Source organism: Fonsecaea monophora (genome assembly GCF_001642475.1).
Source record: "Fonsecaea monophora strain CBS 269.37 chromosome Unknown Scaff58, whole genome shotgun sequence".
In the NCBI taxonomy this organism is placed as follows: domain Eukaryota; kingdom Fungi; phylum Ascomycota; class Eurotiomycetes; order Chaetothyriales; family Herpotrichiellaceae; genus Fonsecaea; species Fonsecaea monophora.
This window is the reverse complement of record NW_019173989.1, coordinates 1-14,763: the sequence shown is the minus strand read 5'-3', so window position 1 is coordinate 14,763 and position 14,763 is coordinate 1. Positions and strand designations below refer to the sequence as shown.

Below are 14,763 nucleotides of genomic sequence, written 5' to 3'. Positions count from 1 at the left end.
CTAGTCACCAATGTTCGAGTTCATACCTGCCCATATGACCATGAAATTATGAAGGCATGCAAGCATGGTCGTGGATAGTAATGACTTTAGCTTTAAGTTGCCCATTTCTGTTCAGGCTAGCGTCACAGCCATTTCTAGAATAATCTACTGCATTTTCGGACTAGTTGCGTCTCCACCAAGGAATCTGGGATTTACGAGTAATACTTATGTACTGTCATGCATGGGTCACCAAGAGATATGCAGGTGATCTGAATGTATGAACGGCCCAGAAAGGCGTCCCTGGTCCACAAGCTGCTCGACACAGTGTTTCTGATCTAGGTATGTGTGTGTCGACTTTCTGCCATATCCAACTTCGAACCATCGCGAATACAATGAGAGATCGTAGGTTACATACACAGAACGATATGGGCTACTACCCTTGGTACGAGACACAGACTATGATTTTCAGAGATTGTCAAGATTACTACAGCATCACCCGCCCCCACTTACAATTTTGAACCGCCCTGCAACAATTCTACTGCGGCGTTGCTGATGCAAGATTTGCCCGTCTCCTTGACTTTCGCCTGGTACACAATCTTTCCTCCCTCCTTCCACATTTCCGTCACAATGGTCTGTCCTGGCAAGACCGTGCCGCTGAATCTGACCTTGATGTTCTTGAATGGTCCATACGCCTGGAATACGTGCTTCCCTGTAATTCCGAACGTCGCAAGGCCATGGAGAATGGGATCTTTGAATCCACCGACGGCGGAGAATTTCGGGTCGATATGGAGCGGGTTACGGTCGCCCAAGAGCCGATAGATTGCTGCAAGATCTTCCGACGTCTTTTCCTCAACGACCTTGTCCGGCGTACGAGACGGTGCGGCATTCAAGGCCGTGGCGGCGCCGCGATCAGAAGGTTTGCGCTGACCACCAAAATTGCCTGCTCCCCGGATAAATGATACACTTTCGTTGTAGAAGACGGGTCTGCCTGCGCTGTCAACCGTAGTGGCACCCCTTCTGACGAGGGCGGCATTTCCTTTGTCCACAACCTCTACCAGGTGTGCTTCCGTCGTCAGCGTACCCGATGTTGGGATGGGGAACTGTTTGATCTCCAAGTATTGCTCTCCGTGAAGGAGCATGCGTTGGTCGTAGTTGGGGACGATGTCCTTCACCTGCCAGGGCGTGGTCGAGAAATACGTCGGAACAATGCCGAAAGTAGGAAGCACCTGGAAGTTCGGAGAGCCCTCATACACAAGGTCGAGGTCAGTTCGGTGGGCGCCCATGGAGAGGTTGTACAAAATGACTTCTCGATCATCATAGGTGTAGGTTGATTTGATAGGCTTCATGGATATGGCTTCGTTGATTTTGGCGATATATTTGCGGTTGACGCTCTTTCCTGGCGACAAGGCTTCGGCCTAGGACATGGTTAGCTTCAGCCATCACCCAATTTTCAACGCCTTTGCTCCTTACAAACTTGGGGACTTTCATCACGTTGCCCATGGAGTACTTGTTGCCGTCTTGTGGATCTTCCGGATTGTCTGCTTTCCCATTGTCAAAATTGCAGATCTCCGGGAATGTCTATATAGTTTGTCAGCGTCTATCAATTTTAGTATACCGCTCGTCGTGACTTACTTCCGCAAGCTGTTCCACGCTCGGGACTCCTTTTTCAATGTCAAAGTCAACGCCCCTAGCTCTCTGCCAGCGCGTGACTGCGACCCACCCGCCGCCAGATTCAACGAGCTGTCCAGTCGCCGGAGGTTTCTCGCTGCAAAGTGCAGCAACAACAGGTGCGACATATTCAGGTCTGACGGCTTCGACAACCTTCTCGGGCCAGACGGTGCGAGTCATATTCGTCCCTGCTGTTGGAGCGAGTGAGTTGACCACGATGTTATATTTGGCGCCTTCTCGAGCGATGGTCTTCGTAAAGCCGACTATGCCACATTTCTATGCCAGTGTCGTCAGTGTGCAGATCTCATGACAAACGAAGGAGCAGACTCACCGCAGCGGCATAATTAGCCTGTCCAAAGTTTCCATAGACGCCGCTCGTGCTGGTGATGTTGACGATACGTCCATACTTCTGCTTGAGCATAATGGGAAATGCTGCTCTGGTAACGAGGTACGTTCCCCTCAGGTGAATATTCATGACTGAATACCATTGCTCATCTGTCATATTAGCGAAAGCCTTGTCTCCCAGGATACCGGCATTGTTGACCACGACATCAATACGGCCATAGGTATCCACCACTTTCTTCACAATGGATGCTCCATCCTCGACGGACAATGCTATGGCAATTGCTTCGCCTCCTCGGGCCTTGATCTCATTGGCGACCTTCTCGGCATTCTTGACATCGTTGACTGCAACCTTTGCACCTAGTTGAGCGAAATGAAGACTGTATGCTCTGCCCAGTCCGGCACCAGCACCAGTTACCAAGACGACTCTGCCTGAAAAATTCACCCGGTTGCCGGCTTGCGCGCTGGTCTTCGGCAATTTTTTGGCCTCGTCGAGGAATTGTAAGACATTGGCAGTTTCGTTTGGATGCTCGGCACCAGCCCAGTTTACAACTTTCCCCCAGTTTTCAAGCACTAGATCGGCGGTCAAGTCTTCAGGGCGTGCGAGAAATCCTTTGCTGCGCTCCCACCGGATTTTGCTGTAATGACCCGCTGCAGCCTCAAAGATGCTTCCATTCTCGTGACACTTCTCATTGACCAGGACGCCCACGAGTGGGACGACCCAATCGGGTTTCATGACATCCATCATGTCTTGCGTCCAGACCGTCTGCGTTAGTCTACTAGCTGCGCCGGGAGCAAGTACATTGCAAGTGATGTTGTATTTCGCTCCTTCTTTGGCCAATGTCTCGCTGAAGCCGACTAGGGCCATCTTTGCTGCCGCATAATTGCTCTGTCCGAAGTTCCCGAAAAGACCAGATGACGATGAAGTGTTGATGATTCGACCGTACTTCTGCTTGCGCATGTAAGGCCACGCGGCTCGTGCTGTTTTGAAAGCGCCATGGACGTGGACATCGACAATGCGATCCCAGTCTTCGAGCTTCATATTTCTAAGAGTGATGTCGCGCAGGATCCCGGCGTTGTTGATGAGGATGTCGACTCTCCCGAACGCATCAATTGCAGTCTTGACAATTCTGTCGCCGTTCTGGACGGCATCATAGTTGGCCACAGCAACACCACCAGCATCCCTGATCTCCTTGACCACAACGTCCGCGACCTTGGAATCGCCTCTGCCACCAGCATCGTTGCCATTGAAAGTCCCACCTAGATCGTTGACCACGACCTTTGCGCCGCGTGCGGCAAGAAATTTGGCATATTGCTTTCCTAAGCCGTTGCCGGCGCCGGTGACGATGGCGACTTGGTTATCGTACCGCAACTGTGAAGCCATGCTTGTCGTTTTCCCAGGCTAGTGGCGGGAATCAGACTCTGAACAAGGTGAAGCAGTGTCCTTAATGAATTACATTCGGCAATGATAAAGATGCAGGAACCGAGGCACCGCGGAGAGTAGATGGCCTCGACCCCGCAAAACCAATACCGTTGTCCAGTCCCTCGAATCAGCCTTCAGCGCAAAGACTTCAAAGAGCGCCGGCAAAATGCTGCGGCCGATGAATAGGTTGGCGCGCTAGCGTTTTGAAAAGTACTCGGTATCTCCTGGGTCACTCGTGGTAGATGCGCCTCGAAATCCGCGGGAAGGCTCGCAAGACTGACAAGATCCGGGTTCTCGTAGCCGTGCCTTTTTTTTTGTTCGATAAAGATCTCATCGACAGACAAAGGACCGAGCAAACCCTGAGCTTCAGAGTGTCTCATTGCGCGCAGCTCGGCCCTCGAATGTGACCTGCGCGCAACCCGAGGTAGAATGGTTGGATGGCTACCCGAGGTCGTCCTGTCTGACGGACGGGGCCGTCTCCGTCAAAGTGCTTGTGCTGTCCAGACGTCGACATTGGGAGATTACTTCTGTCAGACACTTGCGTCGACGCACGTACCAATGGTTTTTCTAATCAAGGAGAGTTGTAAGGAACAACGGCCTCCCGACAGCCTCGACCTCTTGGACTCCTCGTCGTTGGTACTCCGCAATCATTGTTATTGTTCCTAGCTGGTCATTGGTGCCAAGAAGATTGTCCGGAAGCCAATTTCTGCTCCGCATTGGCCCATAGGGGCCATGGGCTGCAAATGTACTTGCCTGTGTCTCATGTCGTCATCATTTCGACATTGAAGACATGTATCCAAAATGTTGTGTCGAATTGACCAAGCTAATGTGGACATCGAATTTGAGTCTCGCGGTGAGAGCATCATTCTTGAAACCTTTCTATGTGAGTAAGTGCAGGATTTCTTTTATTGCGCCACTGACCTGTGACTTCTCTGCCTCATCCCTACCGTGACCACACAGTCGAGAAAACACACGACCCGCTGGACTGGTACCCACCCTCTACACATCGACTGCCTCTCGAATCGACCATGTATCGTCTCCCACAGACTTTGCCCAAGGGCCGTACACTTCCTCGCCTCTGCTCTCACCGAAACACCCGTCCCTTGTCAAGCCTCGGGTTTCTCTACAATTCCAATCAACACTCCCAGCCATCTTCTACGGATAGCACAACTAGCAAAGCTGCTCACGATTCCCTTCCCGGCTGGGGCGGTCGGCATGCCCGTGACCACGCTGTTAAACGTCCCGCTCATGACGTTCAAGCCGAGACTTCACAGCAGGGGATGAAGGATCATGAAGAGATGAAAGAAGGTAGCGATGCCATTTCACGCAGGGATGAAAGAGACAGCAACAAGAAGGCAAAGGAGGAGCATCCTGAAGCACCAGAGCCGGTGATTGGGATGAATGATGAAAGAGGATCAGTATGTCACATATCCTCCACTGTCTTGCTATGATTTTTTGAGGATGAACAATGGGATCGACTTGCTAACTACTTGGCCAGAAAACACACTGAATCCGAGAAAAGCGTGATGTTATGGCTACGGAGACGGCATTGGCTATGGCGCACATTTGATCTATAGTAACTCAATATGGGAAATGGAATTGCTTGATCTCGTCGGTCTCCTCTGCGTACCTGGAGTTCATGTCCCTTGCCGCATAACCAGAGCCCGATCGTCATCGCCCGACATGAAATGACAGGATATCGTTCTTCCCAACCTCCACTATCGAATCTTCTGCAATTCTCCTGCCTCCATCGCCTTCGACAAATGCAATTGGAGCATCCCCCATGACTTTTCTTGCCACATCCGCAACTGTGCTGCCTTTTTTCACCAGCACGCAGTCTCTAAACACAGCAGTAGAGCCCGCTGTTCCTGATCCGTATGTGTGAATGTTCTTGACGGGGAATACTGGCACAAGGCCTAGCATTGCTGCTGCACGAGTCAAAACCTGCACGACGCCGGTGCTCCCGAAGCGATAGAGCACCATATCCTTGAGATTCTCTATCCGTTGCTTCAACTTGTCGTCCATCTCTTTGAGTCCTCCGCCTGTCGGATCCCCCTGCTCGATCAGATCTTCCCTCGTGTCGAGGTATTCTGCTCCTTCTTTGTACTTGATATAGCCTTGCTTCGCCAACCGACGCAAAAACACCTCTGAGATAGCGCTACACAGAACAATTCGGTCTGCCGGTTGTTGCTTTGCAATCTTGGCAATGTTACGATCTGCGTCAGGATGATCGATCTTGTTCAAGGCAAGTACCGTTGGAAACTTCTCGTCCGTGAATGCGTTGACGACTTTGAGGATAGTCTCATCGCTCCATGCCTCTAGGGGTTGTTTCAACTGCAGCTTGTCCAGACACCGAGCGACAACTGCGCTGGTGCTACCGTAGCCTGAAAATTGTGCTTGGAGGGTTTCCACTGGCGACGCTTTCACAGCGAGATGCCGCCGTTTGATACTTCCCCATTTCTCCATTAAATTCCCTTGGATCCAGCGAACGATCTCACCACGCAGCCATTCAATGTCCACGCTCGGATCGTAGCCACGCGTGGCTTTGCCGTCCGCGTCCGTTGTTCCGCTGACATCGACCACATGTATAAGAGCATCCGCATGGCGCAAGTCGTCAAGAAACTTGTTGCCAAGTCCTCTGCCTTCATGTGCACCAGGAACCAGCCCGGCAACGTCAAGGAGTTCAATAGGTACTGATCTCTTGCCATCCACGCAGGAACCATAATTCGGTCGGCATCTCTCGGCAAGGCCATGTCGCTTGCAAGCACAGTCGACTTGGAGGTATCCAACGGCTCTCTGAGGGTCGATCGTGGTGAAACTGACGTGACATAGGTTTAGTCCAGGCGCAGTTAGATTGGGCTGAGGGGTCGTCTCTTACGGGAAGTTGCCTGCGCAGAGATCATCAGCCTGGTCCACCACCTTGGTCGGGAAGAATTATCGCATCACTAACCGACTTTCGAACTGGCGTCCGTCAAACTGTGAGGGGTTCGTAAGTCGAGATTGAAGCACAGGGAGGTGAAGCATACCTGTTCAAAGTTGTTGACTTGCCAGAGGATGGTTTTCCGACAAGCCCAATGAGTGGATCTCGGGGCATCGTAGGGAAGCTCTCTCGAGCGGAGTCTGGTAAGAGAAAGGAAAAGAAAAACAGGGCGGTTTCCCCGGCCTGGACGGCCGCCAAATTCTCAGACTAGCAGTCCTATTTTGTGTATGGTACTGTGGAAGACTGTCAGAGGCTGTGGGCGAAAGATGAATACGAGGCGGAAAGCTAAATGACGTTGGGCGCAGGTGTCGAATCAACTTTTCCAAAGTACAACCCGCAATTCCTGAAATCCAAAATTATTTTGCCGCATGTCCATTTGTTGACGATACAAATCCGGCCTACTCATGGCAAGGAGATGTCGAGGCGTTTTTGGATCTCTAAGTCCAAGTGGGTTGTTGAAACAGAAGAATGATCTGGTATCAGCTTTTCTACCACTTTTCATTCCTTATCACAGCACTGGTACATCTCCGCTTTAACGATTTAATTGGCACCTTCATTACGATCGTGGCGCGGTGTTTGTCTAACTCGAGGCAACCGACTTTTCAGAGCATGCTGCGCTTACATTCCATTGTTTTGGTATGCTTCGTCCTGGCCTTCTGCTTTAATGCCGTTTCTGCTCATTCTGAGCAAGTACTACTCGACGAAGAACACCAAGTGCTGAATGTTCGTGACCATTTCTCTCGAAGATTCGATTTGTGCCCGGTGGTGGTTGACCGTGTTGCAGTTCGACAAGATCAAGACCCCAGACGGCTTCGCAGAGATGATACCACCGTACAAGGGATTTGTGTTCAATGACCTCTATGCCTTCAAACCATCGCACTCCAGCTTGGAAGGCATCATTTCCGCCAATGACCTGAATTGCGCGGTTTCAAAACCCAACGCATTGTACGGAGCCGCAAGTGCCCGTCTATCGAATGGCGGACAGGGCTCCATGAACCTACTGGACCAGCGGCCCTCTATTTACCTCTACAATTCAACCGAGACCTTCACTCTCCATGGGCTGAAGATAAAACCGCTCGACATGCCGGTCGGCTCTGTGGCCATCAGTCTTCAAGGCTTTCGTCCGAATGAAGATAGCACTTTCTCCTGGAGCGTCGATTTCCCTGCTGGCTTTCATGATGTTCTAAATGTTCGAGTGGAAAAATTCACTGGGAGGACTTGGGAGGGCTTGACAAAACTGGAGATGTGGGCTGAGTTCCACTTCGAGAACATCAAATGGAAAGACTGGGAGTTCTGCGTCGACGATATTGACCTCGAAATCGGGTAGTTTGCTTGAAATTTAAGATCTGCTGCTTGGCCAACTTTTGTCATTATCGAGCGGCAGCTTGGAACAGTTTGCCACGACTTCGGAGATTTGTTGTACCTCCTCATTTCCTGCAGGAAACATCGTGTTACAGATGGTCCAGAACGATTCCGAAATGGCAACCGTCCTCGTGAAGCGGATCGCAACGAAACACCCATACAATTCGATGGCAAAAACGCATTTCCTACAGAACCAAAGTGATTGGACCGGGGCTTTTCCCCTCTGGACATCTCTCGGCGCTAGACTTCATTTGGCCGTGACGTATTTCATCCTCGCAATGTCTCTGTGCGCGAAGTTTCGAGATTAATGGCAGAATGAGAATCTGGCAAGCAGATCGCTATGCCATCATTGGTCCTCCATGGGTGACGTCTTCATGGCCAAAATGCTCGAGGCCACAAATAAAGAGCCAGGCAGAACTCCGAGTTTTGCTGCGTTCTTCCTCAATAAAATTCAAGGACCTTGAACCACCAGAACCATTATCACTTCCTTCATTTCTGAATAAACGTCATTATCAGCACAGATTCAAGACCAAGCCCAAGCAAGATGACAATGTCCGACAAAACATTCCACGTGACTGGCGAGGACGTCCGTAAGATGGAGTCGAAGGAGTCGAAATTCCATGGTGGCCAGACACCTAAGGACTCGGACACATCTGCAATGAAGGTATGCGTCCACAGCGTTCCCGACCCAATGATGTGCTTTTATCAGTCTGCTGACCTGTCTCACAGCAACTCCTCTCTGAACAAGAATCCAAGCAAGACCAGATTGATCGCGTCAAGGCGAATTTACCTCTACCTGATCAGCCCGTGGGCGGAGCGAGTGCAGATCTCCAATCAGCAGACCAACGCACAGTGAACGTTGGCAGTGGAGGGGTGAACGTGAAACTGGGCACAGGATCGGCTTCTGGGTTGAGAGAACCGGCGACAGCTGAAAGTAGCGTGAGAACAGATGGGGATGAGTTTAAGAAGGCGACCGAGCCGCCTCGTCCCGCAGGTCACTAGGTGAGGTCAGACTGCACCGGTGACAGAACTGGCCGGATGGTGGGTGAACTTGTCATCAGAAAATAAGGACGAGACAGCATGCAGAGTTAATACAGAGAAGAGAGGACGCCATCCACAGGACTCCAGTCTGTATCGTCTGTATCGTCCATGGCATGCCAGCTGCTATCATACAGTATCGAAACAGCTTCAAATTCTCGTGGCTCGAAAGAGCTCGACGTGGACTGTTGCAGCTCAGGGAGTCTGACAATCAACCGCGTTTTGTTGTGTAGGATAATTTTTGTGTCCTATGAAGTCGTGCTTAGCCCTCACATGCCCGTACTTGTTCAATCGAAACCAACCTTATGGTAACTCCTAGCCGCCTGGACAACCATCGTGATCAAGTCTTTGTTGATATCTGTGCGAAAGAACATAGCCATAGAACAAGGTATGTTTTCATGGGAACGTACACGTGCCTCTGGCGGCGGGCCACAATGCCATCAACTTGCGCATGCTCAGTGTTTTGGAATCAATCCTCTCAGACTCAGATCATATACTACATCTTCCACCTTCTTCACACTGTATTTTAGGCCATCTACCCTTCGCCGAAGGGTATCGTTTTTGAGGTTCAGCAGCTGAAAGCCTGCATGGACGTCTTTAATAAACTTCGAAATTTGTAACGGGCGAGCGTAGTCGGTAAGTGTGACTGCGTTAGGGGCAAGGCGCGCAAGCTCTTCGATCATGTAGGTGAGGGCGAGCAGGTAGTCTTCGATCGTGACATGGAAGGTATCTTCGTCTTTCAGGTTGACCGGTACTGTAGCTGTAATTAGCAATTTTGACCGAAGCAAAGCCAGACTTAAAAAATACCTTCAAGTCTGTGCCCGACATCCTCCAGAGTGACGAGATTTCCGCTCTTGAGCCACTCGCACATTTGTATGTTGCTGACCACATTTTGAATCTCTCGCTGCCATATTGAATTCCATTTGTAGAAGGGATACTTCGAAGCAGCCTGCGCTAAGTCTTTCACCGTAGCCGCCTGCTCTTTGAGGGATTCAGAACAAGGCGCCAGGACAGATTCTGCGAGGTCCTCAGTAGGCGTGTTGTGGATGCGAGAGAGGATCGACTGCGTTACTCTTCCCTGCTTCGACAGCGCTTCGACAATACTCTTGAGTTCGTCGCGGATCGCGGTATCATTGTCTATTTTCGCTTGAAGGGAGCTGAAGATGGCGGGGTCAACGTTTGGGAAGGGAGCCGAAGCCGCGCTGGTAGTCATGGTCGTATCGGCAGCCATCATGCTATGACAGAATGTTGGCTTTGTGATCACTTATGAACATGGCATGCCTTGGGTGGTTGGGTTGTACGGAAAGAAAAAGCTGAGTGCTGTCGCTAGCTATCTGGCTCGCCGCCCTGTCCGAGGTACGTTGGATTGCGTGGACTCTCAGGTCTTGTGCTTAGTCTCTACCTTGTGCGCGAGTTTATTGTGCTTCCTTTATTCTGCTCAGTCCTGAACATACTACATTACTCGATTTATCAAGATGTGTGCCTCGTAGCGTCAGGCTGCGTCTTTCGGGGGCCTACCGAGGGAATCCCTGACGAGCTGTTACTACGCCCAGTTCCTATATCAGAGTCCCAAACTCTGGACTCTTCTCCAAAGTCTTGCACTAGGCAAACACAGTGATGAAAAGGGTAATTCGCGTCACAAGGCGGCAGTGTAAGGCCTCGGACACAGTGCGAGAGACCTCTGTGCAAGCACAGAATGACTCAAGCGAGGTGCAAAAATAAATTTAATCAATGTTTGTCACCGTAGTGACCTGGTGACAGTCAGCACGCGTCAAAAGACATTGGAGAGTGGCGGATTGCTCACATTTCAGACTGTCTAAGTTAGCACCAATTCAATGGAATTCCAAGAGAACAGCACTCACGATTAAACTGAAAAGAACAGATACTACACTTGATCTAAGCCAGTTGGCAAAGCTGAGAAGCATCAGTACAGTCAAACCCCAGGATGCAATTTGGTGGTACTCACAGAGCTGAGGAAAGAAAAGGGAAAGAAAAGCTTTGCTTGAGGAGCACCGAACCAGTTTTTAAATGGTTTGGTGAGGCCACATTTGCTAGCGGCTTGGCAGAAATCAACTCTTGGCAATGGTCGACCGCCACACCTCCATGTGACTTGACAGGATTGCCAAGGCAATGTAATGACGGTCACGTTACCGCCTTGATGGTCCTAAACCAAGGACCTCCGAACGGCGCTAGTAACGCCCCTGTAAATATTCGATAGTATATAGTCTGACAGGGCCCCAGGACCTACCGAGTAGTAGAATTGTCACGGCGCTGCATAGCATAAGTGTACAGCACTAATAACACGAATACTGTGAGGGTCTGGACAGAGTTCTTGTCATGGCGCCAGTACAGCACAAAGTTTTACAGCACAAATAACATGAATACGAAGTCAAGGAGAGTCTATCTGAGAGTTAGTCCGCCTATAACGAGGTAATAGTCGTAGGGGGCGCGCGAAATAGTCACGTTCTAACTAGGTCTTGACGGAACCGTAATAGTTCTATAACTAGCTAGCTAACCTAGTGATAAGGAGGATATATCTAAGGAGAGTAAGAAGGAGGAAGAATACCCCCCCTCTCTCCTTATTTTTCGGAGGACTCGGAGGATTACCTAGATAGGTAATAGACAGGCTTATTACAGGATCGAGCTAATGAATATAACTTATTCGACTATAGAAGACTTAGTAAAACTTAACTATCTAAGAGAGGGAAGAGGAGTGTGTTAGAGCTGCTTCCTATATAACCTAACAGTGTTAGGCTTTATCACAAACAGCGTAGGGAGCCGAAATGAACCGCACGAGAGGAGTATGCTACTCAGAGTGGAGAAATATACTCCTACGCGGCCTTTAGTAATGTGATGGGTTAAACCTAAGAGAAGGCTCGGTTCTAACGAACCAGCGCTAAGACTAACGTTAGGACTAACGCCACCTCCTAATTAGCTAAATTTACCTATATAAATACAGCCTCCTAATTAGACGAGGTACGTACGGATAATGGATACTAAATCCTAGTAACTAAGATACCGTACGTAAGGGAAGGTAAGGAAGAGAGATAAAGGTAAGGGAAACGTAAGGCGTATACGGAAGGGGAAGGATAAGGGAGAAAGGGGAAGACATTACGTACCCCTTACGAAGGAGCGTACGATATAAGAAGAGAGGGAGAGGATGTTTATCACGAACCGCCAAGCATAACTTGCACGTGACAACCCCCTATTAATTAAGTACTGTATACTCACCGCCTAAGGGAAGCTTCCTTCCCTTATACTTTAAGTTTTAGTTAAGATATACTATTAAGGAATACCTATATGTTAGAAACGGCCTTCATATGACCTGGAGCGCGGGACGCCCGGAGGCAGGTCTACCGGGTCGGGGCAGCCTAATAAACGTAAGGCTAGGTCACGTGCCGCACGTAACTACTAAAAGAGGAAACTTATGATATAGTAGTATGTTAGTATGGACCATATCAACATATCGGCATACCATTCCTAGTTACCTATTCGGGATGCGCCTTATAAGTATATAGCTACGCTCATTACCCTTTCATAGTTATACTCTCTCGTAGCTAACTTATGACATCTACTTCACTATACTATTCTAAAGTCACTCGACTACTTATACCTTACGTACTCTCGACCTAGCTCATGTAATAAAGGAACTATAACTAAGGAAGCCTAACCCCGTTAGGCTATATAGGAAGTAGCTCTGACACTATACCTGTGAGGGTTTGGAAAGAGTTCTGTAACTAGCTAGCCAACCTAGTAACAAGGAGGATAAATCTGAGGAGAGAGAAGGAGGAATAATGTCCCCTCCTTCTCTCCTTATATCGTACGCTCTTCCGTAAGGGATACTCATTATCTTCCCCTTTCTCCCTTGTCCTTCCTCTTTCGTACACGCCTTACGTTTCCCTTACCTTTTATCTCTCTTCCTTACCTTCCCTTGCGTACGGTGTCTCAGTTTACTAGGATTCGGTATCCCTTGTACGGTACGTGCCTCGTCTAATCAGGAGGCGGCATTTTACCTGTACAATGTACAGGTAAATTTAGCTAATCAGGAGGTGGCGTTAGTCCTGTCGTTAGTCTTAACGCTGGTTCGTCAGAACCGAGCCTCCTTCTAGGTTCAACCCATCACAACACCCCCCCCTTCTCCTTCGGCACTGGCCCGGAGGGCCTCGTATACATCTAACGCGGCGGAGTCTTATAGTGCATCGGCTAGTTCCTATGTTAGCTTAGCGTACCCAGTCCATTTCACTAGGTATTACTGCCGAGAACCTCTTCCTCTTCGTACGACCCTATCTTTCAGGATCGCTTCCACTTCGTATTCTTCGTCGTTTCCAACTATCACGGGCGTAGGCTGACTATCGTCCGTTCTTTACGAGTCAAGAGGGTCTGTTGATGCCGTACGGAGGAGGTCTAAGTGGAAGACATTGTGAATACCCGATGGGGTATTTAGACGGTAGCTATGAGAACCTATTACCTCCGTAACGGTATACTTCGCGTTCTTCCAGTCCAGTTTCTTACTCGTACGCGTCGTCCGTACGTTCCTTAAGTTCAGCTATACCTTATCGCCGACTCGGAACTGCGGCGCTTGCTGTCGTGATCGGTTCGTTCTCTCTTCCTGTTCTTATTGCGCGATAGCTATTGAAGATTACGCCTAGTTCCTCGCTTCTCGGAGTCGTTATACGATAAGGTCTACGTGTTATATAGGCCCTCGAGGAGTCTCCGTTATACGGAGGGGCTCCTATAGCTGAAGCGGTTCAACGTAGTATCCGTATAGGAGGAAGAAGGGGCTTACTCCTATCGAGTGTACGTCGCGATTATTGATAGCTAGTTCTACCATAGGTAGGAGTTCCGCCTAATCGTCCTGTTTTCCATTTACAAACGTACGAAGGTACGTTTCAACCGTTTAGTTCATTCGCTTAGTAGAGCCGTCTGTCTCCGGGTGGTAGGCCGTCGATAGTCGTCGTACGATATTCAGGAGTTAGCAGACCCTTTTCCATAGTGCACTCACGAACTAAGGCCCACGATCTAAGATAATAGCTGATGGTAGTCCATGTTGACGATAGAATGTCCGTAGGAAGATCCTCGCCACGTCCTTTGAGTCGATCGTACGTAATGGTTCCAGTAAGACTCCTTTTCCTAATCGGTCTGTAATGACCATGAGGTTCGTACAGCCCTGGCTCTCTGGGAGTTCTATAATGAAATCGACTGATACTTCTCTCTATAGTCGCTCGGGGATCGGGAGAGGCTTAAGGAATCCCTGCTTTCGTTCCTTCCAGGCCTTCATTCGTCCGTATACATCGTAGTTCCGTACGAACCTTCGAATGTCTTGTAGTATATTTAGCCAGAAGAACTATCTTGCCATCATTACTACCGTACCTTCCCGGCTAGGATGGCCTGTAATCATTGAGTCGTGAACCTGTTGGATGATCGCCGTACGGAGAGCCTCTAATTCAGGTACCCAGCGCCGACCTCGGAATAGTAGCTGCCCTTCCTCATTAAGGGAGCATTCTGAGATCGATACCTTTAGGCCTAGGCCGGAGGGGAACGTACGGGCTCCTCTTCGTATAGACTCAGTAGCCTCCTGGTAGGTCTCGTCGTCCCGTTGAGCTATTCTCCATTATTCCTCGATCGATGGTTCTTCCGTTGATGTGACATTTACCTGTAGCGCCTGGGATCCCCGCCCGTCCAGCATCTCAGGTATAATAAGGCGGGTCGTACGATATTAAAGTCTCTCGTCCTCTTGGTCCTGAGGTATATCCTGCTCTCTTCGAGAGAGGGCATCTACTCGAATGTTCTGCTTCCCGGGGACGTACGTAATTATGAAGTTATATCTCGATAGGATGAGGGACTAACGTATTTGTCTCTCAGTTAGTTTTCGTACGGTCATGAAGTATTCGAGGTTCTTATAGTCAGACCGGATCTCGAATTTCTCGACGCTTCGTAGTTCGGCGTCCCATTCCTCTAGGCATCGTATGAT

General features: G+C 49.6%; 6 protein-coding genes across 6 annotated transcripts; 3 read left to right on the top strand and 3 right to left on the bottom strand.

The window, feature by feature from the left end:
• Positions 1-485: 485 nt before the first annotated feature.
• AYO21_07488 (hypothetical protein) lies at positions 486-3,373 on the bottom strand (the record flags this gene model as incomplete). Its single annotated transcript, XM_022657443.1, has 4 exons — positions 486-1,394; positions 1,450-1,557; positions 1,612-1,923; positions 1,979-3,373. 4 exons carry the CDS (start codon positions 3,371-3,373, stop codon positions 486-488), a joined length of 2,724 nt encoding a protein of 907 aa, XP_022510214.1.
• An 840-nt stretch (positions 3,374-4,213) lies between these two features.
• On the top strand, positions 4,214-4,863 carry AYO21_07487 (hypothetical protein; the record flags this gene model as incomplete). The annotated part of the gene is made up of 2 exons (XM_022657442.1): positions 4,214-4,295; positions 4,373-4,863. The coding sequence occupies 2 exons, from the start codon at positions 4,214-4,216 to the stop codon at positions 4,861-4,863; spliced, it is 573 nt and encodes a 190-aa protein (XP_022510213.1).
• Positions 4,864-5,083: 220 nt separating this feature from the next.
• AYO21_07486 (hypothetical protein) lies at positions 5,084-6,506 on the bottom strand (the record flags this gene model as incomplete). The annotated part of the gene is made up of 4 exons (XM_022657441.1): positions 5,084-6,230; positions 6,291-6,300; positions 6,363-6,388; positions 6,439-6,506. 4 exons carry the CDS (start codon positions 6,504-6,506, stop codon positions 5,084-5,086), a joined length of 1,251 nt encoding a protein of 416 aa, XP_022510212.1.
• Positions 6,507-7,113: 607 nt separating this feature from the next.
• On the top strand, positions 7,114-7,719 carry AYO21_07485 (hypothetical protein; the record flags this gene model as incomplete). Its single annotated transcript, XM_022657440.1, has 1 exon — positions 7,114-7,719. The coding sequence occupies one exon, from the start codon at positions 7,114-7,116 to the stop codon at positions 7,717-7,719; it is 606 nt and encodes a 201-aa protein (XP_022510211.1).
• Positions 7,720-8,298: 579 nt separating this feature from the next.
• On the top strand, positions 8,299-8,756 carry AYO21_07484 (hypothetical protein; the record flags this gene model as incomplete). The annotated part of the gene is made up of 2 exons (XM_022657439.1): positions 8,299-8,418; positions 8,484-8,756. The coding sequence occupies 2 exons, from the start codon at positions 8,299-8,301 to the stop codon at positions 8,754-8,756; spliced, it is 393 nt and encodes a 130-aa protein (XP_022510210.1).
• Positions 8,757-8,842: 86 nt separating this feature from the next.
• Positions 8,843-10,023, bottom strand: AYO21_07483 (hypothetical protein; the record flags this gene model as incomplete). Its single annotated transcript, XM_022657438.1, has 5 exons — positions 8,843-9,040; positions 9,095-9,150; positions 9,203-9,236; positions 9,290-9,546; positions 9,600-10,023. The coding sequence occupies 5 exons, from the start codon at positions 10,021-10,023 to the stop codon at positions 8,843-8,845; spliced, it is 969 nt and encodes a 322-aa protein (XP_022510209.1).
• Positions 10,024-14,763: the final 4,740 nt, after the last annotated feature.